This window comes from Phyllobates terribilis, unplaced genomic scaffold (genome assembly GCF_046119375.1).
Source record: "Phyllobates terribilis strain yellow unplaced genomic scaffold, ASM4611937v1 Scaffold_3__8_contigs__length_932513732, whole genome shotgun sequence".
Taxonomy (NCBI): Eukaryota; Metazoa; Chordata; class Amphibia; order Anura; family Dendrobatidae; genus Phyllobates; species Phyllobates terribilis.
The window spans coordinates 464,802,336-464,828,732 of record NW_027362763.1 but is presented as its reverse complement, the minus strand read 5'-3'; the positions used below and the strand labels follow the sequence as shown (position 1 = coordinate 464,828,732).

Below are 26,397 nucleotides of genomic sequence, written 5' to 3'. Positions count from 1 at the left end.
GTTATGTATTTTCCTGTGAACTAGTTTAAGGGCTTTGTCTGATCTTTGCGGTTTGGCCTCTAAAACCTCAAGCAAATTGCCAGGGGAAAGTTGCTGGCAGATGCACATTTGTCCATGTAGTGGAAATGTGGTGGCCATTCATTCAATATATGGATGCTCTGTGTGACCAGACACAGCAGCTCTTCGGTTTGTATCATATATATGGCGTTGGTGCAGGTCGTCTTGAGATAAATTAATGAAATGTATAAGAAATTAATTAGAACAATAATACAAAAAGGAAGTAAAAGGGATAGGAAAGCGCCTTAGGCTTTGCATATACTTTTTGGTTTTCCATCTTTCATATATGCCCCCCTGCCTCTTTGGCTGCATGTTCAGGTGCATGCCTTACATCCTACAGGGCTGTGCTGGGTGGCTATGGCTCCCTCCAGGTGTTCACCCTCCCTTTTTCCTCACTCATGGCGTGTGTTCTTGCCACTCTTTGTGTTTGGTCTCTGCCCCACAGGCTTTCTTGCCCTGGAGGATGCAGATGTCTGCATTGATGTATGTGCTTGCCATCTTTCCCGATGTCGCTGCTGTGCTGTTTGTGGGCATCTATGCCCACTCATGTATCCTTGTCGGCCTACGCATGTGCCGGGTAGCGCTCTATTCTGTGAGTAAATATCACGTGACACCGCCCACGTGATCCACCTTTGCACACGCCACTTCCTCCTTCCACCGGAGACGGCGTGCTCCGTACGCTGGATCGTGGGGTCAGGTAATCATGTTGCACATATATATATGTGCACTGACCCTATAGTATTAGCACCTGCCCTGACGAAGCCGCCTCAACGGCCAAACGCTTGGGCTCTGCTCACAACCATGGTTCCTCTCCCATTCTTCCCTCCATACTCACTTGATCTTGCTCTCTCTCTAATATTATCACACGGAGACTTATTTTGAAACACATTGCTTCGACAGGTTTGAGTAGGCATCTCAGTCTTGAACTAGACACTCTCTACTCTAGGCTCATATGGCCTTTTATATTTAAGATATTTGGCTGTGCACAGACATCAGATTGGTGCCAAACACCCTTTCCAGGGACGTCTGGCTTTGGGCTTCATATTATTGACACACCATATATTCATATAGATTATTGCTTTTTCTATATGATCCATTAAAACCTGTTGTGCTTATATTTGACATAATTGATCTCCATGGGGTATGGTGGCTATTTTTGATCTATGTCATTATCAGCATTATCTTAATTCTCAGGTTGACTATTTTGTGATTTTTGGACATGGCCTTTTCTTATGGTCTTTGTTTTTAACTGTTTTTAGTTTGTCAGTGTTCATTAATAAACTTTGTAATTTTGATACTATTGATTTGACCCTCGGTGTGCATATCCATTTTTGCATTGTCTCTTTCCTCCTCTTTTTTTGCTATAGATTATTATGTCAATGTAGGATTTAGCACCCGTTATACTATAATTACATTTTACGTTTGGCGCATGGTGCACCCCTAACCTCATATATTTACTTTTGGCTTGGAGTGCGTCCTGTTAACATTGCTCTCATTAAAGGAAGCTGCTGATTCATGCTGCCTGAACCAGGGCAACATGAGTTGGCTCCTGTGTTACAAGCATCTTTGTTTTGCTCTGAAAGGCTATGGCGTTTCAGAGAAAAACCTAGTTGGATGCGCTACCGGGGACAATGTGACTAGTCAAGGGGGAGATTTCAACCAGCTTCTCCCTAACAGCCAAGCTACACTGACAGCAATGTTTGCTGCCAATTAACATGGTAAGGGTGTGCATCTTGAGTGGCGGGCAGTTAATGCATCAGAATGAGCAAACACGTCGTGCTGAGCTTGCGACACCTACAAGATCGAGCTAACTGCTTTCAATACGTAGCCGAAGCTCCACTGTGAAGACCTGGGGGTCTTCTGTGGGCGTAACAATACTCAGACAACACAGGGTGAGGGTAAAACAGAGTGGCAATACTTTATTGAACCACCAAATGGACAATAAACACATAGAACAGTCCCAGCAAATACCCAAGATGGTACAACATTACACAATCCTCACCCTTCCGTTGGCCCGCCTGGGATAGAACAGCTGCGACTTTGGGACTTCCAGGGCCAACTACCTCAACCAGTGGCCCCCCTGCTTCAGGCGGTCCCCCACAGAGAGGAGGTAGCGGCAAGTTTGGGAAGCTAGCCGTCCATCGAGGTACAAGGCCTGGAGACCCGAGGGTCCCACCCTGACCTCTCCGAGAGTTTCCACGGGGCCAGATAACCTGCTGGTCCCGATCTGGCTTCTCCGAATGTCTCCATGGGTTCCAGGCGACCGGAGGTTCTCACCTGGCAACCCCAAACAACATCTCCCCAAATGTATCCATGGGCTCTCTGATGATCAATGGAGCAGATCCGTATCTTTCCAGTCAGAGCCATACATCCTTAGGCTGGATCATTTAGAATCCAAATCTGTGACTCTTTGGGTAAAGCCATGCTTCCAAGCTGATGGTCTAAGAGATCCTGAACCTTGACTCTCCCTGTAAAGTCTCTTTCCAATTTCTGTTTCAAGTCTCTTTTCAGCAGGATAGAAAAATCATTTTTATATTTACATATAAAGGTCATCAGTCACAGGTCGGGGTTAGGGAGGGCTTTACTCACAGGGCTCAGGTCTCATTGTTTGAGCTAATCTATTTACATAGTTGGTATAGTAGGGGGCTCTTGTAAATAAATATCTAGCTAGCTTAGTATAATATGTCATTAGCATATTAACAACATTGTTTCCAAGAGAAGAGAAGCCAACATTCAGTTTTATGCACATAATAGTGTGTCCATCTTGATCAGCCACAGAAATACACATACATTTACAAGTCAACATGAAGACAGTATATTTCTCTTGGCTTAACAAATCTAATTGTCTGGCTGATTAAGATTATAGGCTGTATCATCACACCCACTATAATTGTAAAGATCACTGGAATGCAGTATGACAATTGAGAGACTGAGCACATACATTTGATTGGGTCACACGTAATGATCAAAGTTGATAACTTATATGAACAGATGGACCCGAGTCCATTTAAAGGTCTTGTTCAGTCATTTGATATTGATGATCTAAGAACGGTGGGGGTCTGACATCTGGCACCCCCACAAATCTGCTATTTTTAGCACTAGCAGCTGAATGTAAACATTGAATGAAGGTGAACTGCACTACTCTGTTCAGTGTGTCGTGGCCGCTGCAGGGAACAGCAGAATAACTCCAATTCAAGAGAATGCCGAATACTAAGAGAGTAGGAGTGTTCTGCAGTACCCAGAGCTAGTATCAGTTGTTTGGTGAGAGTGATGGCTGTTGGACCCCCACTGATCTGATACTGATGACCTATCCTAAGGAAAGATTATTGGAATTATAAGCCCGGAGATCCTTATTAAAGGAGTTGTCACACAAAGTTCATTTTAACTAATAGATCTTGGAATAATAAATGCCCTACTGCTGTGTACTGTGCAATGGCTGTCTCTGACCATGTACGGAACATGGTCTGATCATATCACATCTCCTGGGCAGGGGAGGACACGAGTATACAGACATTACAGCAGGGGATCACATCTGATTCTTTCTTTGCGGTAAAACATTGCTTAAAAACAGGCAGTGAAATTTTTGCCTCACAAAAAGAATCATCTGCGATCTCATGCTGTCCTGTCTGTATACTCATTTGTTCAAAAATCCAAGGAAATCCGAGGCACCAGAAAATTTCTCATAGGGATAAAATATAACTTTTATTCTGTCTTTAACCCCTTTCTGGCCCAGGGCGTATTAATACGTATTTGTGCCCTGGGCCTGATACGTATTAATACGCCCTGGCGATTGCGCCCGCACACAGGTTGTGCGGGCGCGATCGCCGCCGGTTGTCAGCTATGTGCAGGGAGCGGTGCCGCACCGCTCCCGGCACATTAACCCCCGAAATGCTGCGATTGAAATCGATTGCATCATTCCGGTGGCAAGAGGAGGTAAGCGCTATACTTACCTTCTCTGCCGGCGTCTCGCGGCGTCTGAGTCCGGTCCCGGATGTTGCCATGGTGACCCGACGTCATCATGACAAGATCCAGGACACCAGGAGGCAGGAAGTTGCTTTGGTCATGCTTAGTGCGCGACCAAAGTAACTTTTCCCTGTGCAGCGCTGACAGGCTGCATGGAATAGGGAGCTGCTGCTCACTATGCCATGCATCGGATCAGGCTGCAAAAAGTGAAAGTCCCATAGTGGGACAATGTGAAAAAGTAATAAAAATGTCAGAAAGTGAAAAAAAAAAAAAAAAAAAAAAAAAATCGTTTTATGTTTTGTTATCATCATACCGCCAAACAAAAGATGGAATAAAACTCGATCAAAAAGACAAATGTAAATAAAAATGGTGCCGCTGAAAACGTCATCGTGTCCCGCAATAAACAAGCCGCCGTACAGCTCCAACGGCCGAAAAATAAAAGTTATAGTTCTCAGAATAAAGCGATGCAAAAACAATTTTTCTCTATAAAATAGTTTTTATTGTGTAAAAGCGCCAATATATATAAAAAAAAATATAAATGTAGTACCGCTGTAAACGTACTGACCCGAAGAATAACGCTACCATATCGATTTTACCACACGCAGAACGGCATAAAAAAAAACAAAAAAAAAACATTTCCTGAATTCAAGAGAATGCCGAATACTAAGAGAGTAATTGGTTGGTTTTTGTTTATTCTGGCTTCTAAAAATCAGAATAGAAAGCGATCAAAAAATGTCATGTGCCCGAAAATGGTACCAATAAAAACGTCAACTTGCCCCATAAAAAACAAGCTGTCACATGACTGTCGGCTGAAATGTGGAAAAATTACAGCTCTCAAAATATGGCGATGTAAAAACTAGTCTTTGCAAAAAAATGCGTCTTTTAGTGTGTGGCAGCTGTCAATCATAAAAACCCGTTATGAATCTGGCATCGCTGTAATTGCACCGACCCGAAGAATAAAGACGTCTAATCACTTATACCGCACGAGGAACGGCGTAAAAAATAAACTTTAGGGTTAGGGTCGTGCTAGGGTTAGGGTCGTGCTAGGGTTAGGGTCGGGCTAGGGTTAGGGTCGGGCTAGGGTTGGGGTTGGGATTTTTTCAAAAGTAAAGAAAAAAAAAAATGACGATATGGCGACTAATGTTGAGCACAAGTGTTCGCTACTTGAGTTTGCATCGGGTGCTTGAGTGACATGCTAGAGTCTCCGCCCCAAATGTTTTGGAGCTGTTATACTGCCAAAAAAACCTTGCGGGGATTGCCTGCCACCACACATCTAGATAAGTTCCCTAAGTGGTCTAGTTTCCAAAATGGTGTCACTTGTGGGGAGTTTCCACTGTTTAGGCACATCAGGGGCTCCCCAAACACAACATGGTGTTCTCTAATTATTCAAGCAAATTTTACATTCAAAAAGTCAAATGCCACTCCTTCCCTTCCGAACCCTGCCGTGCGCCCAAACAGTGGTTTTTCCTCACATATGGGGTATCCGCATGCTCAGTGAAAATTGCACAACAAATTTTGGGGTCCATTTTTTGCTGTTACCCGTGTGAAAATAAAAAAAATTTGGTCTAAAGTAACATTTTTGTGAAAAAAGTTAAATGTTAATTTTTTTCTTCCACATTCCAAAAATTCCTGTGAAGCACCTGAAGGGTTAATAAACTTCTTGAATGTGGTTTTGAGCAGTTTTTAGAATGGTGTCACTTTTCGGTATTTTCTGTCATATAGGCCCCTCAAAGTCGCTTCAAATGTGATGCGGTCTCTAAAAAAAAATGGTTTTGTAAATTTTGTTGTAAAAATGAGAAATCGCTGGTCAACTTTTAACCCTTATAGCCCCCTACTAAAAAAAAAATTTTGGTTCCAAAATTGTAAAGTAGACATGTGGGAAATGTTATTTATTAACTATTTTGTGTGACATATCTCTCTGATTTAAGGGCATGAAAATTTAAAATTTGAAAATTGCAAAATTTTCAAAATTTTTGCCAAATTTCCGATTTTTTTCCACAAATAAACGCAGGTGATATCGAAGAAATTTTACCACTATCATGAAGTACAATATGTCACGAAAAAAACATTCTCAGAATCAGGGGGATCCGTTGACGCGTTCCAGAGTAATTACCTCATAAAGTGACAGTGGTCAGAATTGTAAAAATTGGCCTGGTCATTAACGTGCAAACCACCCTCGGGGGTAAAGGGGTTAAAAGCATATGGCAGTAGTTACAAATGAGTTAGATGAATCAAGGCATGATAGGCCTTTCTCAAGCTAAAATTACAAAAAGTCAGCCATAACATTTATACTGTAGTATGATCAGACCATGTCAGATACGGCCATTACACAGTACACAGCTGGGGCACATTTATAAGATTATCTCAGAACATTCAAAAAAAATTAAACACATCCAATTGTGGAACTTATTAACTTTGTTCTTGAGAAAACCCTTTTAAGGACTGTCCCAAAACATTAAATTATTATCACATACCGGTATCTAGTATTGTCACGACCATAACAACCTTTGCAATAAATTTGTAGCATCATTTATGATTATCAATGTATGCCATAAAAGTAAAAACTTCTGAGGAATTGCTTTTTATTAAAATTAAAATGAATAAGTTAAACTGAAATATATGTTTACAATTTGCTAAGTAAGAAGTAAGTCTTCCCACCGCTGTGACAAATAAAAAGTAGAGTATGACCACCAAAATACAAAGAGGAAATATTTAGGCTTTCAAGCCAAAACTGGTCTGGCCCATTTGTGGTTTCACGCAGTTAGCTCTGTGATGTAACTCACCCTTGATTCATTAATGATATGCTCTGTAATTTTGAAGAAATAAAAGCTTTGTTTGTAGGTTACAATTCACATATCCTTTATTTTCTTGACAGAATTTTCCATCAAAAGATCTTTTGCATTGCCAGTCCAAAGAGGTGATTGAAGCACACTTTATGTCATCTGTGAAGGAGGCTGATGCTTTAAAGCACAAAAGTCAAGTCATAAATGAAATGCAGAAGAAGGATCACAAACAACTATGGATGGGTTTACAGAATGGTATGTATTCTCCTTACAGTGTGTCATTCTTGGGGCGGGAGTGTGAGGGGATGGTGTCCAACTGTTGGGACCCCGACCATTCCTGAGAACCGGGCTCTGAAGAGCCCCTTGTGAATGGAGCGGTGGTGAATCATGTACACTGCTGTTCCATTCATTCGTATGGGAAGAATGCTGTTTAAGTCTAAAATTCGGAAATCAGACCGTTCCCAAGTTATGAACATCAAACTTGCATGCGACTTGTATTTAGGAACGTAAAATAATAGAAAAAAACACTCACCCTGGTTCTCACCTCTCCGGCCGCCCATCCGGTCATCTTCTTTCTGCTATTGCGTGCTGAATCCTTGGCCTCTTTACGATTTTCTAGGACTTTAAGCCACGTCCAGGCCTGAAAAGTCACTGGTTGTTGTAAGGTTGTGATGTCATGAAGTGCGCCGCAACCTTGTGATGCGTAGTGACCTCCGAGACCTGATCCTGGCGAAAGTCCTTGCCTATAGTGAAGATTCAGCGCGCGACAGATGAAAGAAGAGGACCGGACGGCGAGCAGCCGGGCGTCCGGAGACATTAGCGGTAAGGTATTTATTATTATTTCTTTTGATACAGACATTGTACCTCTTCCAATCTACATATAAATTTAACTTAAAGGGAATCTGTCATGTCGAAAAACGCTATTAACCTGGTCAGAATGTGTTAATCTACAGGTTAAATGCGCTTTAAAGCTGTATGGCTTCCACTCTAAAAAGCCTGGCTACCGGGAGGGAATTAACTTTATTCCTCCCGGCAGTTTTTGACTTTCAGTCATAGAGGCACGGCCTGCAGGACTTCAGTCACCACTCAGTACATAGAGAGCAGCGGCTGTAACCACGCCCCAGCACTGACTGACAGCCGGCTCAGTAGTGCATTAGTTTTTGCTATTTGATCGTAGAGCAACGTGACGTAGAGGCAGACACCCACAAGCCATGTAGGGGACACAACTAGTATATGGAAGAAAGTGCTCTAGTGAGATGTGACGAAAGTAGAACTTTTTGGGCTGAATGCAAAGCACTAACACTGCACATCACCCTGAAAACACCATCCCAACCGTCAAACGTGGTGGCAGCAGCATCATACTATGGTGATGCTTTTCTTCAGCAGGGGCAGGAAAGCTTGTCAGAGTTGATGGGAAGAAGGATGGAGCTAAATGCAGGGCAATCCTGGAGGAAAACCTGTTAGAGACTGCAAAACAACAACCCTAAATACCGTATTTTTCGGACCCTAAGACGCACTCTTTTCCCCCAAAATTTGAAAGGAAAGTGGGGGTGCGTCTTATGGTCCGAACGGTACTTTACCGGTTCTGGTGAAGCGGGGATCGCAGGGTCCTCCGGTGGCGGCAGAGGTGAGATGTGGCTGGAGCCAGGGCCTGTACCTCTGCTGGTGTCCGGCGGTGAGGCAGAGGAGCCGGGGCCTCTGCCGGGCTGTGAGTGGCATCCGGCGGTGAGGCAGAGGAGCCGGGGCCTCTGCCGGGTAGTGAGCGGTGTGCGGCAGAGCAGCGTGTGCGGCTTCCGGTGGCCGCGGCCCTCTTCCCGAGGCCGTAATCCACGGGAAAATAGCAGCCCGAGCTCCGGGTCGGCGCATGCAGATCACAGCCTCAGGATGCCGGAAACCGCACACGCTGCTCTGCCACATCGCCAGAAACCATTCACAGCCCGGCAGAGGCCCTGGCTCCTCTGCCTCACCACCGGACGCCACTCACAGCCCGGCAGAGGCCCCGCCTCCTCTGCCTCACCGCGGACACCAGCAGAGGGCCAGGCCGGGCCGGGCCAGGCCGGGCCCCAGTCGACAGGCCAGGCCGGGCCCCAGTCGACAGGCCAGGCCGGGCCCCAACCAGACACCGGCATCTCACCTCTTCTGCTGCCGCCGGGTTCCTGAGGCAGGGAACGGAGGGACCTGCGATCCTGCTCCACCACCTCCCAGGTACGATACCTAATCGGACTATAAGACGGACTCCATCTTATAAAAATTAATTTTTTTCCTATTTTACACCCCAAAATTTGGGGTGTGTCTTATGGTCCAGTGCGTCTTACAGTCCGAAAAATACGGTATACTGCCAGAGCTACAATGGAATGATTTAGATCAAAGCATATTCATGTCTGTGAATGACTCAGTCATAGTCCAGACTTAAATTCCATAGAGAATCTGTGGCAAGACTTGAAATTTGCTGTTCAGACTCTCTCCATCCAATCTCACTGAGTTAGAGCTAGTTTGCAAAGAAAAATGGGCAAAAATTTTAACCTCCAGATGTGCAAAGCCGATAGACACAGACCTCAAAAGACTTGCAGCAGTAATTGCAGCGAAAGATGGTCCTACAAAGTATTGACTCGGGGGGGCTGAATACAAATGCATTTCAGAATTTTCAGATTTATATTTTTAAAATATTACATGTTTTTTTTTTTTTTTTTTTTTTATCATTTCCAGTATATGTATGTATGTATATATTTTTTATTTTTAATATTACACACATCTATGTGTGTACATATTTATACACACATATACACTACTCAAAAAAATAAAGGGACCACTTAAACAACAGAATATAACTCCAAGTAAATCAAACTTCTGTGAAATCAAACTGTCCACTTAGGAAGCAACACTGATTGACAATCAATTTCACATGCTGCTGTGCAAATGGAATAGACAATATATGGAAATTATTGGCAATTATCAAGACACTCTCAATAAAGGAGTGGTTCTGCAGGTGGGGACCAAAGACCACATCTCAGTACCAATGCTTTCTGGCTGATGTTTTGGTCACTTTTGAATGGTGGTTGTGCTTTCACACTCGTGGTAGCATGAGACGGACTCTACAACCCACAGAAGTTGCTCAGGTAGTGCAGCTCATCCAGGATGGCACATGAATGCGAGCTGTGGCAAGAAGGTTTGCTGTGTCTGTCAGCATAGTGTCCAGAGGCTGGAGGCGCTACCAGGAGACAGGCTAGTACACCAGGAGACGTGGAGGGGGCCATAGGAGGGCAACAACCCAGCAGCAGGACAGCTACCTCCGCCTTTGTGCAAGGAGGAACAGGAGGAGCGCTGCCAGAGCCCTGCAAAATGACTCCCCAGCAGGCCACAAATGTGCATGTGTCTGCACAAACTGTTAGAAACAGACTCCATGAGGGTGGTATGAGGGCCCGGCGTCCACAGATGGGGGTTGTGCTCACAGCCCAACACCATGCAGGACGCTTGGCATTTGCCACAGAACACCAGGATTGGCAAAGTCGCCACTGGCGCCCTGTGCTCTTCACAGATGAAAGCAGGTTCACACTGAGCACATGTGACAGACGTGACAGAGTCTGGAGACGCTGTGGAGAGCGATCTGCTGCCTGCAACATCCTTCAGCATGATCGGTTTGGCAGTGGGCCAGTAATGGTGTAGGGTGGCATTTTTTTGGATGCCTGCACAGCCCTCCATGTGCTCTCCTGAAGAAGCCTGACTGCCATTAGGTACCGAGATGAGATCCTCAGACCCCTTGTGAGACCATATGCTGGTTCGGTTGGCCCTGGGTTCCTCCTAATGCAGGACAATGCCAGACCTCATGTGGCTGGAGTGTGTCACCAGTTCCTGCAAGATGAAGGCATTGAAGCTATGGACTGGCCCGCCCGTTCCCCAGACCTGAATCCGTTTGAGCACATCTGGAACATCATGTTACGCTCAATCTACAAACTGTCCAGGAGTTGGCGGATGTTTTAGTCTATGTCTGAGAGGAGATCCCACAGGAAACCATCCGCAACCTCATCAGGAGCATGCCCAGGCATTGTAGGGAGGTCATACAGGCACGTGGAGGCCACACACAATACTGAGCCTCATTTTGACTTGTTTAAAGGACATTACATCAAAGTTGGATCAGCCTGTAGTGTGTTTTTCCACTTTAATTTTTTGGGGTGACTCCAAATCCAGGCCTCCAATGGTTAATAAATTTGATTTCCATTGATGATTTTTGTGTGATTTTGTTGTCAGCACATTCAACTTTGTACAGAACAAAGTATTCAATGAGAATGTCCAAAGCAATGAAAAAAGAAAAAAAGGTAGCACTCACCGGTCGTCTTGTTAAAAAGCCATAAATTTATTATTCCATTAAAAATGGTACAGGGGGAGAATGGAAGGAAACCTCCGGATGTTTCCTTCCATTCTCCCCCTGTACTTTTTTTCTTTTTTCATTGCTTTGGACATTTACTTTACTATTGGTAAGCACCTGGTCTTGTTGGAAGTTGTGGACTCTTTGTCTCTCATTTGGATTGCGGTCCTGGGTATTTGTTCACCAGTTGCACAGGTGCGGACTTTCTCTCTTCGTACAGATATTCAATGAGAATATTTCATTCATTCAGATCTAGGATGTGTTATTTGAGTGTTCCCTTTATTTTTTTGAGCAGTGTATATGGAAATATATCTCATGGGCACTTTTTGGCAGTGAAGAGAGGGTTGCCCAGTGGTGTATTCTTGAGAATTTGTCTTGGTGGCTGCAGTGCTTTTGTAGGAATATTTAATAGCGCTACTTCACATAAACTTTCTGTGTATTGATTGCTTTCCCTTTGAAGAGGTTGGTATGTTTTTACCAAGTGATCGTCACTGTTTACAGTGTTCTTATAATGGACAGTGTTCAGATATTAGGTTTTTTGAGTGATGAAAGGATATTTTTTTTCATTGAGAATCTAAAGCTTGGTGACACTTTCACATGGATCACCTCTTGACCTTTTTCACACCTTTTAAGGATGTAATAAAGAAAATGTTAACAAAATGGGCCGGCTGCTAGGTTCCGAGAAGCTTTGAACGGCTGGTGAAAGCATGTGGGCTTTGGATGGCATTTGGTGTCTCCCATCTGCTAACAAACAATGACTCAGATAAGTAGTGACCTCCATCTTTCTGTTGCAGTATGACAGATTACATGTTTCCAGGTGCGGCAAAGAAACATACTGAAAACTTAGTCATTTTAATGGTGGTTTAACCCCTTGATAGTATCAAAAATGATACTATAGTTTCTATAATTTATAACTTTATACTTTGTTTTTGTAGTAGTACCGTTAACCCCTGCCCTACATGGTGATTTTGCATTTTGGTTTTTTTTCTTCCAGGAGCCATAACTTTATGATTCTTCCACATAGCCATAAGAGGTGCCTCCGAGACCTGTAATGTTTTAATGACTGGTTGTTTTGATCACTTCTTATTTATTTATTTTTTTAAGGTTTTGTGGCAACTGAAATAAACTCATTCTGGCGCTTTTATCCTCTTTTCTCTTCTTACACCTTTTACTGAATTAATTTTTTATTTTGATCGGACTTTTACAGACATGGAGATTCCAAATATGTTTTCCTTTTTTTTTCTTATTTCTATATTTTTAATAGAAGAAGCGGCAGGATAATTTTGACATTTTTAATATTTTTATAAGATTTAAAATTATTTTTTTTGTACTCTGTCAGGCTAATCGATTGCACTGCCGTGGAGTTACAGAATATAGTACAGTGTATACTAAAAATCACAATCTCCTATGAACGCTAGCTACATGCTGGTTTTCATGGAAGCACTGTTATGACAGGCTTGGGGTGTCTTCAACAGACCCACTTCTATCATGGTAACCCATCAGCATCTTTTGATCACTTTGCACGGTGGTTGAAGGGTGTTTGTTACGCATGCCCCCGGACATTCTCAAAATGCTGCTGTTACAGATTGATAGCGACATTTAAAAAGTTAACAGCAGTGAGCAGAGATAGGCTTCACCTACTGCTATTGGAGGCAGATGATGGTTGAATAACACAGACCTCATCTGTTGGCATTAATGCAGGCTCCACTTTTTAACCTGCTTTAAAGACAGAGACACCCAACGTGACGTACCAGTGTGTCATATGTCAGGAAGTGGTTAAGTTACACTGATCATTGAAATTACAAATTTATTCAGTATCGAATATGTACAGAAATACCTGCACTTGGCTTGCTATCAATGAGGTTATTAATGTCCTGCCATGCCAAATGCACTCATTCACACGAACTGCTAAAATCTACTGCTAGCAGCTCCCTTTGCAAGTGCTAACCAATGACGTTCCAGATGTGCTCAGTGGGAGATAAGTAGTCTAGACATGCTGAGGCCATGGTAACACGTTTAGGCCACGCAGTCTGGTCACAGTAGCAAGAGCAACATACGTTGGCATTAACCGTTGAAATATTGCTTTTAGGACTCTTTGGAGAAATGTAAGCTTTGTATGTGACGTCAAATTTAACTTGCAGTACAGAATTAATCATTTGGGGCTGCCATTTCACCATGGTGTCCCAATAGCAATTTTCAACAAAGCAGTGCTAGACTGCATATGGCTTGCAGCATCTCCAGACTTGTCTCCCAATGAGCACATCTGGAACAATTGCAAAGGAAACTGCCAGCAGCGGATCTTGATGATTTGCATGCCCAAGTGCTTACCTCACTGCCAAGATGTGTATTTTTGAATGTGGTGCTCATACTCAACACTGAATAAATTGAGATGTGTTTTGAAAAAATATTAGCCCGTTTTTCATCATTTGCATATCAGTAACATGTCTGTCAATCCTGCAATTTCAATAATTCCATGACTTTTCCTTCTTGGTGTTTCAAACCCTTGCTGTTTGGGCTTCTGGAGAGCAAACTTTCCGGCATCCTCCTATGCCCATCCCAAGTCCCATTTTGAATCGCTGTGCTCTTCCTCAAGCCTGTCAGACACCATCTCTCCTTAATCTATGCCATGTTATTGTCTCCCCCAGTAAAGTCCCTCCACCCTTTCATCATTAACTGGGAAAGGGATCTGGGAGTTACTTTTCAGCCAATGATCTTTAAAGACTTTATTGCTTAGCCCATGGCTCCTCCATTTCCTGTTATGTTCTGGAGGAAAGCTAGAAGTTATCTAGGCGGAACTCTGCACCATCTAAATTCTCTGATTGCTGCGCTGGTTCAGTTGGAACGCTGAGAAAACTATGTAACATACATTTTGGGACTTTTCGGTACTCTTTCTTTTGGAATTAGGTTTCTCTGACATTATTTCTGCTCCTACGCTGCAAAATTTTCTTAGTTATACCAAAAGTCAAACCTGTGCCGTCTTGTTAATGCAGCAGGAGTATGCATACCAGCATTGTGAAAGTGAACTGAACATCCTTTTCTGAAACTATGGGTTCAGAGGGTCTAAGCTTTGAGATGCATGGAAGAAATATCTTGCCAAACGTACAACCCTTTTGACACTTTTTCACACACGATTCTATTGGATTCAGTTCCAAAAATCGGCTAAATATAAATCTATTTTGGTGAATTGGCATTGAAACTGGTGCTTCTGTTTCTGTGGTGGGGTGGAGTAATTGGAGGATGCATCCCTCCATTCAACCCACCTATCTGTGCACCCCTTTAGAGTGTTTGCATTCTTTTTGGGAGTTAAGGAGGGCGGTTATTTTTCTTTTGGTTTTTGTGTTCGTTTGCGTCCGTATGTCACTTTGTATGCAATTGTTTGGCTTTGTACTGTAGGTGCTTATATTGTGTTCGGTACCTTGTGTCTGGATTATTGATTTCATAAAAATGTAATATAGATACCAACATTTTCTTTACCACTTTCTTTTAATTTGTTAACTGAGTGAAGCAACTTCTTCAGTTGCTTGTCAGGCTGTGTGCCCACTATGCATTTTTTTAAGCGTTTCCGCAGCGGCAATTCCGCTTAAACGCATGGTAGAAGGTCTGCCATGTTCCCCAATGGTAATCCGCATGTGCTGTGCACATGCTGCGGAAATTTTCGCTGCGGATTACCATTGCGGAAAAAAACGCAGCACTACCAATTATCTTGCGTAATCGCGGCGATTTCGCATTGAATCGCATAATATCCGCATCACTACATGTGCACATGCGGATATTAAGCGATTCAATGTGCGGATGGTACCCAGGTTTGGAGAAAAGGAGACCATAGTACCTGTAAAAAAAAAAAAAAAAAAAAAAAAAATTAAAATAAAAAATATACATTATATTTACCTTCTGATGGCCCCCGGTCTCCTCAGCGATCCATCCTGGCTTCCCGGCAGCTCGTGATGGTCTAAAAGGACCTGCCATGACATCATTTAGTCATGTGATGGGTCACATGACTAAATATATGTATATATTAGATACCCTCGGCACAAAAAGAGATTACTAGTATAATGTCAAAAAAGAAAATTTTATTCAGAGCGACCCAAAAAATGGAAAACAGTGCAATCCATCCAACATTTCGGCTATTTGCCTTTATCAAGGTTATTCTGGGTTGAGGCTCGGGGCTCAAAAAAGTGGTGTTGTCACTGCATGTAGAGCTGCACATAACACATCTGCATCTCTGGCTGCTATGGGCATAAAAGGGGACAAACTTTTATGGTGTGGCACCCATGCTCCCCTGACCTCAACCCCATTGAGAACCTCTGGTGCATCATCAAAAGGAGCGTCTATGATGGCGGGAGGCAGTTCACATCTAAGCAACAGCTCTGGGAGGGTATTCTGTCCTCATGCAAAACAATTAAAGCAGAAACCATCCAAAACCTGACAAATTCAATGGACGAGAGAGTTCAGAAGCTCCTTTCGAACAAGCGGTCCTATGTGCAAATGTAACATCACCTAGAATAAAGTTTTGAGTTGAAAACTGTTTGATTTCAGTTTGTAATAACCTGCTAATGCTTATAATTTCAAAAATGACCATTTTTTTGGTCTTTATTAAAATGAAAAGGTTGAAAACTCTCCTGTGCATAATAATTTGGAACATGCATTTTGAGTGCAGTTTGAGTTTATTTTTTTCAAAATATACTGTTATCATAGGCAGTTTGTACAAAAACCTTTCAGTTGTACTCTAATAGTTATTTGAGTGGAAAATTACAATGACTGCAATTCATATAGGTAATTTGGGAAAATCTGAGAAAATATTATTTGCATAATAATTTGGAACACCGTGTATATAAATCCATGCCGGTTGCATGGATTTATATAGTGTGACCAAGTTGTCAAGCACTTTCCAAGTGATGCTAAAATTGCTTAGAAAGCGCTTGACAACCCGCATGCGAAATCGCATGATCAAAACGCTTCAATTACGCTTGTCCCTGGCAGGAAAACTCATGTACAATCCGCATGTACAATCCGCATGCGTTTTTTCTGCCAGGGAGATGCAGAAACGTTCAGGAAAAATCGGGAGCATTTCCGCATCGTGGTCACATAGCCTCATAGTGATTATTTCCATTCTGCTTGTGGACGGTTTCCAGAATTCACTAAAGAAGAAATGTAATTGCTGTCATTAAGCTTTTTCCCGACCCCCTCTGGTATGTTATTTGAAAAGGGAATATACATATGTTTTAGTTCTTGACTAGGCGACATCCAGTCACCTGCAGCCCAGATGACCGTATTAGCCACCAGAACACAGTAGACCAAATCCCAGCTTATGTTCCACCGCATTGTGTATGCCGTCTGAATAGGTCAAGCTATTGTCCAGGGTGCTCTTTTAAGGCTGATTTAGTGCTGTTAATGTTATTCACACATGGGATGTGTACCCAGCTGAATTTTTATATGGATTTACCGCTAAAAAAAATCTGCTGTGTATTTAGGAAATCTCATGCACATGGTGCACTAGACATACCCAGTGTGAATTATCTTGTATGGCAGGTTTAAAATCTGGGGTCAAGTTTGCGGGAAATGTTGCAGATTTTCCACTGCAGGGAAACTTCAGCAGATTAGACCAATGTGAATTTAACTTAAAGGGGTTGTCCATTACTAGGACAACCCCTTCTTTATCTAAATGTTTGGCCCCGATTAAAATAAAAAAAAGCTTATACTCCCCTCCCCGTGCTTGCGCCGTTCTAGTGGTGTCGGTACTCCCGTGCGGTTTTGTGACCCCGGCACCCAATCAGTGCTGACGTCACTGTCCCCGCCTTCTGTTGAATTGAACATGGAGAAGAAGTCCCGGCAGCAGCTGATCTGACTTCTTCATATTCAATTTGCCCGAAGGCGAAGACAGGGACGCCAGCGCTGATTGGGCGCCGGGCTCACGTGTCACAACAGAATGAGAGCCGGGGACCACGAGTGCCGACACCGCTGAAACGGCGCCAGCACGGGAGGCGAGTATAAGCCTTTATTTTATCGGGGCAAAGCGTGGGGTATGAGAAGGAGTTGTCTAAGTAGTGGACAACTTCTTTAAGATATCTACAGTAGATTATAGTGCTTCTGTCTCTAGATTAAACTGGTCTGCTAGCATGGGATTTTTTTTTTTTTGTCACATCTTAGAAACTGTTGACCGACTTTCTAACACAGCACATGAAATGTTCCTGAAACATACAGAACAGCTTATGAAACCTCTTTCGAAAACTTTCAAAAGCTAATTTAGATCACTCGGCTGTTTGCAAAAGAGAAATAAGAAAAGTTAGTGAAACCAAGATACAATGTTCTTTTCAGTTTATTTTCTTATAAAGCTCACAAAGAACATTTTACTTCAGATGTGATCATTTCTAATGTCCCAGTGAAACACTGTCAATGACCACAAAAAAAAGAAAAGAAAGTAGCATATGTGATAACTGACTCGCGGTACATGGCTACATCTGCTGATGGTTATTTAGAAACTGTTGGACAGTTTAAATTTGGGCTGAAACAGAGAGAAAACATTTACATTTCTGCAGTGTCTGTTCCATTCCTGATATCCATAAGCAAATTTTTTTCAAGGTCAAAAAAATGTGTGTTTTCCCCTTTTTACTTCGGTTTTGTTTTACAATTAACTATGGCCTTGTGCACTTACTAAGAGTACACCTACATAAACGGTGTATAAGCCATGTAACATGACATCCAATAAAGGGAACCTGTCAGCGGGTTTTAGACCCTAAACAAACGTCATCTATGTAAAGTCCATCTCATGTTGATGATATCAATACCTAACTTTTTATAAGTCCATGCCTCTGTTTTATAGAGATCTATTGGCAAATTCTCATGCAAATGAGCAGCAAGTGCTTATAGGTCTCCAGCTCCTCTCCCTCCTTCACTGCCCTCTGACTGCCTCCTTTCAGTGTCTGACAGGTCCCTCTTCTCTGTGACCTGCTCCCCCACCCGAGATCTCGCTGTCACTCCTGGCTGTGGTGCATGCGCAGAAAGGGCCTGATGGCGCTCGAGAGCTGGACTATCTACTAATGCATGCAATGATGATACTTAATTTTTTTTATATATATATTTATAAGAATTTTTTTTTTATTTTTTTGTTCCTATAATTTCATAGAAGTGAGTTGAGCAATGGTCACCCCTTCACAGTGCCACTCTTTCACACTGCCACTTCATACACACAAGACTTTGGGACCTTTGTTTGCTGGGTGGGGACCAGCAGTTGGGTTGATATCCAATGGATAAGTGTTAGGTACTTATGGAGCTACAACTTTAAACAATCCCACCCATACACATTTTTAGGGGGAAAAAATGTTTATATGTGTGTAGTGTCAGTGTGTTAACATATAGCCATCTTTTGCGGGATCCCGTGCCGATCCGGTCATCATTTGAGTGAAGTCACAGCTCTTCAGACTCTCCAGATCACTTTATGCTCTATGCTTGAACCAGAAGTCTCTTTTACAATGTAAGTCTATAGAGTCTCGTTCTGACACACCATAGACTTACACTGTAAAAGTCACTTCCGAGACTGAAAGAGACTGCAGATGGGTGATGTCATTCCGAAGAGGACTGGAAAGGTGCCGTATTTTTTAGAAGACTGCATTAGGTGAGTATATTAATACTCACACTACACTACATATACACAAATACACTTGTTCAGGTTCTTCAGGGGGAAAAAAAGTTCATGGAATGACTTAAGGGCCATTTAAAAGAACTCTGCTTTCCTTATATCTGTTTTACTAAATATTTTTATCCACTATGAAAAAAAAAAAAAAAAAAAAAACTATTTTGGATCACTTTTCTTAAACTATGTTGTGCCATTTCTCTTTTATTTTCCGGAAATATATAAATAATTTAACATCTCTCCCATTCCCATTATCAAAGTGATGTGACCCTCCACAGTTATCACTTATCAGACAGTGTTTGGGTATGTGCACACGTTCAGTATTTGCAGCAGAAAAATCTCCTGCAAATACTGTAGTGTTGGCAGAAAAAACTCTGTGCGGAATATGCACATTTTTTATATGTTTTTTTCCCCCCATTTATTTAAATGGATGAAAAACGTTGTGTAATTCTGAAAGAGTTGTCAAGTTGCAGATAGGAAACTGCTTCAAATCCACAAGGATAATAGCAGCTTGTATGCTGCTGCTGTGGGCAGATGCAGGATACGTGACACAGCTCCTGCCATGTGTGGCGCATGAAGGCGTTAACCAATACACTAAACATTTGTTTTTTTGTGTTTTTTTTTTTTTTTTTTTTTAAATAAAACCACTGCAAGAATTGCTGTTTTCCAATCATCACCTTGAAGAAGTGGAATAAAAAAAGTCATTTGTAGTACAAAATGGTGCCAATGAAAAATTTGTCCTAGGAAAAAAAAACAACAACCCCTTATACAACTTTATGGATGGAAAAATAAGAAGTTATGGCTTTCATACCATGGCGATAAAAATTTATTTTTTCTAGGAAAGTGTTTTTATTGAGCAACATTATCAAAACATAAAAACTAATACAAATTTGGTATCGCTATAATTGAACTGACCTGTAGAGTAAAGTTAACGTCACTTAACCCACTTTGTGAACACTTTAAAGTTGAAAAAATGAACTGAAAATATTACCATTGACGTTTTATTTAAATAAATAAAAAATAAAAAAACCTTGGCCTGTTATAAAACAAGCGTTTACATGGCTATATTACCGCAAAGTCAAACAGGTATGAAGCAAAAAACCCCATTCATTATGGGCCTGATTCATCAAAGCTTTTTCACCAAAAATTCTTGCGCAAAAAGCTTTGAAAAGTCGCAAAATTGAGGCACACATCAAAGCTGTGATTATAATTTTGCTTATGAATCAGGAGCCTTGCATTCTACCGGTGTGAAGATTGCTGGTCTTGGTGAATTGAGACCATGTTCTCGATTCCCAAAGTGGCGTCCTGAAAGGGATAAGAGGCATTGTTTAGCTTTTACTGTACTTGCATAATCGCTCACCTTTCTGCTTTGTATTGGTGAAATGCATTTACTGCCGTCTATGGACATATACCATGTATGCTATTGATAGAGCACATAGTCCTATTTCAGCTATTTAGTAATGGATCCAGTTGGATGAACACGTAAGTGCGCTGCTCTGCTGGAGTAAATCAATTCTTCAGAGATGATGATGAAAAGGCTTTTTATTCACAACACTTTTCAACACCGTACCGGCCAATTACATAGGGAACACCCACAGGAACACTTAAACCAATGGGGAAATTAGGAAGGGGTGGGGAAGTTCAACTGGCACTTTCAAATTAATTCAAGTTATTTAGCCCCTTCTTGACATATTATATTGCTGGAATCTACCTGCTGCAGCATCTGGAGCAAGCTGGGATCAAAGCTGCTTAACCATTTAGATGCCACTGTCAGTTACTGACAACAGTGCCTAAGCTCGGACAGGCAGGTAGTTGCTAGCTACCTGCCTGTTGTACCTGACGCCATTCTCCGCTGGCACAGAGTGGTCACAGACATCTGCTGACATCATGTCAACAGAGTGGCAGTTTGTCATCCTGCTGATAGGGCGGGACTACTAGTGTCATGCTGATTGACAGCTGCCTCCATGCTGCCTAATTGAGGGAAGCCGGATGCAACAGACAGGTAGTTGCCTCTGTTAGCAACTACCTGCCTTTTTTTTTCCAAAGTCCCGGATATCCCCTTTAAATGATTTGGTTACCGATGTGTGCATGCACAGTATCCCATACTGCTCCGCCTACCCCGCCCTCCCCCCTGCTACTTGATCACAGCGGTTGCTACCCTACAGGGTACCCCCTTGTCTGCTTTTACTACTTCTAATGTCTGAACTTCATACAAAACCGTGATTAGTACTATATTAATGCTATATATAGAGCAAGCTATCAAATAATTGCATGTTCAAGTCCCTTATGTAGACTAAAAAATATAATGTAAAGTTAAAAAAAAAAGTTTTAAATAGAAATAAATGAAAAAAACACTTTGGAATCACTCCCTCTTCCCATGTTAGAAATATTGAAATTGAAAAAAAAACGCCACAAAAGAATAAACATATGTTGGTATCAAAACATATCAATCAAAATATTCTTTAAAGGCCTGAAGCAAAAAAAAGTCAAAATACCATAATTTGTTTTTTGGTCACCACGCCTCCTCTGAAAAATGCAATAAAAAGCAATCAAAACATTGTATCAAAATCAAAATGGTACAAATAAGGCCACATTCACACGCTCAGTATTTGGTCAGTATTTTACATCAGTATTTCTAAGCCAAAACCAGGAGTGGAACAATCAGAGGAAAAATATAATAGAAACACGTCACCACTTCTGTATTTATCACCTATTCCTGGTTTTGGCTTACAAATACTGAGGCAAAATACTGACCAAATACTGAACGTGTGAACGTTGCCTTAAGATGCAGCTCGTTCTCACACAGATCTAAGTTCTTATTCTCGCAAACCATACGATTTATTTATTTTTTTCTCCACCATTTAGCATAAAATCTGTGAGTGCCTGGCCATTTTTTACTTCAGAATGAGTGACTGATATTGGCAGAACTGCATTTATTTTCACCATTTAGCCTCAGTTAAATGTTTTTTTCCTGTTTTCCAGTACATTACATGATAAAATTAATGCTGTTATTCAAAACTACAACTCATTTTGGGAAAAACAAACCCTCATACAGCTATGTCAATGGAACAATGTAAAAAAAGCCTCTACCTCTTGGAAGCAGAGGTTGAATAAATGAAAGAGTGAAATAAAAAATGGGCAAAACCTGTCTGGTATTATAAAATAATAGCTACCTATTGTGATATGTTCTTCAGCTTGCATGACGTGGTAAAATGTACCGATACTTTACCACCCTGTGGATTAGAGCGACTAATAAGAAGTCTGCGCCTGTTGGCACACAGCACAAGTTGGCTTTTTTATATGTCCTCCTGAAATCATAAATGACTGTTTTAGTAACACTTTAAAGTTAATTTAGAAGTAAAAAAAAATTTGTATTGCTGTTCATGGTAGTGATATGTGAAGCTGTGGTTACCTTCCAGTCGATGTCACGAAACCGAGAGTAGTTGTCAACATAAAATAAAAAAATATTACGCTGTCACCATGGTAGATTTAATGCAAAATAGAAAAACACCAGCTCACCTAGACTCAGGCGTCCTGAAGCGCGGAAAACAAGGGACCACTTGTATCCAAGAAAAAAGGGGGAAGAATTCCAGCTTCATAAATGTTTCAAAGAATGTATTCTTTAAAAACAGTTCCAAAATCCGAACCAGGAGCAACGTGTTTCGAACGCAACAGACCTGATAAAGAACTCAGGTCTGTTCCATTCGAAACTTGTTGCTTTTTATTCTAATTATGAAATCTGTTTTTAAAGAATACATTCTTTGAAACATTTATGAAGCTGGAATTCTTCCCCCTCTTTTCTTGGATTTAATGCACATGCAAACCGATCATAACTTTACAAGGTGAGGGAGGAGAGGGGCTATTTTGTTTATGAAAGGCCTGGTTTAATACTGGGACACATTGTCTGACAAATATAACCTAGATGCTCTGCAGTAAATAAATAGTAGTAATGCATGTGCAGTAAAACATGGGGTACTTGGTTGACACTTTTTTTGATCAAAAAAGTAAAAGTCATCACTATGTGCCAGCATGCCTCCAAATAGAAGGGGGCAGAGAAGGACCTGTGCCTGACTGTAGACAGACACAGCCCAAAGACTGAGGGCCACAACCTCTGCTACTGGTGTAATGTGCAGGTGCTCATACATTATCTGTATGGTATAACTACAGATTTTCTCTTCACACATTATTTGAATATAGGTGGATATAGATGTCCTATATAGATATCATGAAAAATGTACTCAGAGAGAAATAAATTACATGACTATTAACGGCGTTAGACCTCATTCAGATGTCTGAGAGTCACATAGGTGTTTTATCCGTGGTTTTCACGGATAAAATACGCACCCATTATAGTGTATGGGGCTGTTTGCAGACTGCGTATCCGCCAAAGACATATCTTTTTTTTTTTTTTAATTGAAGGTACAGATTAAAACTTACTGATACAAAGCCTGTGAAAATCACTGACAGCCCACAATGTCATCAGTGTGCTGTCCGTGATTTTTTATATATATATATATATATATATATATATATATATGTATATGTATGTATGTATATGTGAAAATCACTGAAACTGATGTCAAAGACTGATACACTGATCAAAATCACGGACACTCGGACTGCTTTGTGCGCTTGTGTAAAATCCCGGATGTCGGAATGAGGTATTGAGAGGGAACCGCTCTATCTTTGTGTGAAATTAGGAGATAACATTTTAGCAGTTGACTCTTGTAGGGACACATTTCTGTTGATTTTCTTGTTTGTGATGGTGCACAGCGGAGGCAGTTCAGGTATTTCGTAAGTGAGACAACACTTCACTTACTAGTACGACTGCTCAATTATGGCCACCACTGGAAGAGATCCAGCGAAAACACAAGCACAACGAGATGCTTCATGTGGTTTGCCATGTGTGGGAAAATAGAACTTCAATTGGGTTTTTGTTTTTCAAACCTACCTGATGGGTGTTTGTGGTTGTTGGCAATGCTGTATTTTTATGTCACGGGTGTATTTTACAGGGTTAGGCAGTCTAAGGTGTTTCTTGCCATCTAGGTCACTGTATGCCCTTCTTCCACAATCCACAAACAATGCTGTGCTTTCACGTAAAGATTTCCTCAAGTTTCACTTTTGTGAGAGGACTAGTCTGTGTGTTCTGTGTTGTAATTGCTTTCTTCACCAAAAGAAAATTGTTGGGTTGTGTGTGTCACTCCACGCGCATCTACACATTCATAGATTTTCCCCTAAAATAACCTACCAGTACATCTGGACTGATTTGGTCTTTTTCTTTGTCCCCTTCTTGCCTAAATGGCTGGATTCATTGGATTAAACAGTCAGTATGATAACGTATTTATTAACACTTTTTTTTTCAAACAAATTACATTTGTAATTCTGTAATATATATAGCTTTTGAGAAGTTCAGTCTGGAAAATGCTTGCTCTAAAATAAGCAGCTTAAACCTCTAGACATCAGCTATTATCTATAGGGGAGGCTGCGGAGAGCGGCATATGTCCCCTGCAGTGACTGGGGAATGTGGTTTACATGGCACCCATTCTAATGAATCTGTAATGCGTGGTTACGGTAAGTTCGCCAGTAAGCCACACTTTGCAACAGCGCTCTAATGTGGCTATTACAGGGTTTTCTGAGGGACCAGTTCTATTATAAAAATATTTTTACTGGAGCTTATGGAGAGGATTTGTTCTAATATGTGGTGTCCAAAAAAGCAAATTTTGTGGAAAATGGTTTGAGTAATATCAGAAAGCATTCTGGTCTCTGTCACCGTCAGTACAATAGATACAACAAGAGGGGGTTGTCGTGACTTACAGTAGATTTAGTCTTCAGTTGTCCCAACAACACTGTCTGTAATCTTGCTTCCGTTCTTTATTTTTCTATTAGGTTATTTTCTGCTCATAGGGGAATTAAATTGGGTGATCGTTGTATATTAAATAGGTTTCCCAGTTGTTTAAAATAAAGGCTTTACTTCGAATCAATCAATATTAGATTGGTGGGAGGCTGACTCGCCACTACCACTGATCAGCTGATTGAAGTGAAAGTGGCCTTATTCCAAGCACCAGACAAAGCCACCGCCACTTTCAATCAATGCGTCTGCTTAGTCAGACGGCACCGATCTAATATTGATTGTCAAGCCCAAGGATAGGCCTCAGTTTTAAAGGTCTTACACAACTCATGTCAGCACAGTATGACTGTTCAAACCAAGTACAGGCTCCCGGCTCAACCTTGGCATGGCCAAACATTTAAGTACACCTTCTTGCCTACTTGTTTTCTCTCTATTTCCACCCCCATCTTCTTTGACTGCTTTGGTCTTATCATGCCAGAGAAGGGTGGCGATAGATGGAAATCAAGTAGATGGAGAGGTGCACTTAAAGGTCATCTGTCAGTAGGATCAACCCTCTTAAGCTATTTATATGGGCATGTAGGTCATAGAGAGTTGAATAAAATCATATCTTTATATCTGCTGTCTAATATCTTATTCCAGAGAAATCCACATTTTTTGGAGTTGCCCGGTCAGTCACTCTGTGTGATTGTTATTATGAATCCCCCAGCGCAGGCATTGTGCGCTGCGGGTATTCGCCGGTATGAGACCCAGTAACGGAGGGTATGTATGTGTTATACGTACCCCCGGGCAGTGGGCGTGGCCTCGCTCTACATACACTTGTATTGAGCGAGGCCGCGCCTCCTAGTCGGACGCGCCTAGTGGCTGTCCACGTCACTAGACAGGGCGTGGCCTTGCTCTATACAAGTGAATGGAGCGAGGCGGCGCTGAATGGCCAGGGGTATGTATAACACATACATGGCCGTCATTACCAGGTCTCATACCGGCGAATCCCCGCAGCTCACAGCCTGCGCTGGGGGGATTCATAGGTCTGCAGTCACACAGAGTGACTGCAGACTTATCTATTTGGACCGGACAACCCCTTTAAGACATGGGCCGGGCACAAATCTACATGAGAATCTGCCTACAAAGCTTATTATAAAAAGGGGAATTACCAGTAATGGCTGACACTTTGTGCTCATAATTAAACACAGCTCTGTAGTAAGATGGGAACTGACCTAGTACAGCAGAGTTGAACATTGACTCATTACAAAGACATTTGTAGTTGGTTGTCCTCTCACAGTGCTCTCAGCTGTGCTGCCCTTCCCTCTTTGAGCTGAAAGCTGCTGTTGCAAATGTGTTACTAATATGAGAAAGTTCAACTGTGTTGTGCTGTTGGTTCTGATCTCACTACATACAAGTCGCATACTGGTAACGCCCTTTCCACGATGCATTTTTTCCCCACAATTTCATCCCACTTGGAATTTTTCTGTTTTTCATTGCATTTTATGGTTAAGTGAATGGTGTCATTTAAAGCTACAACTCGTTCTGCAAGAAGCAAGCCCTCATGCGGCTCTGTAAACGGAAAAAGTAATAAATTTGCCTCTTTGCAAAAGGGAAGGAAAAAAACAAAATATCGCCGCATCAATAAGTCTAAGCATAGGTTAATTAGCTTTTACTAAACATTTTCAAGTCTTTCATTTTAAATACAATTGATTCTGACACTATCCTCAACGTGTACATTGTGAACTGTTTTATTTTAAAGTTGTCCAGCCCA

The 26,397-nt window shown here is 41.7% G+C and overlaps 1 protein-coding gene across 4 annotated transcripts in view; it reads left to right on the top strand.

Annotated features, from left to right (window-relative positions):
• The window catches only part of ATG5 (autophagy related 5), a 170,527-nt gene that overhangs the window by 29,392 nt on the left and 114,738 nt on the right, over window positions 1-26,397 (top strand). For all 4 annotated transcript variants that reach the window (XM_073675782.1, XM_073675781.1, XM_073675785.1 and 1 more), the window contains exon 5: window positions 6,896-7,058. In XM_073675782.1, coding sequence (XP_073531883.1) covers window positions 6,896-7,058 — 163 coding nt within the window. The remainder of the gene's footprint in view (window positions 1-6,895; window positions 7,059-26,397) is intronic.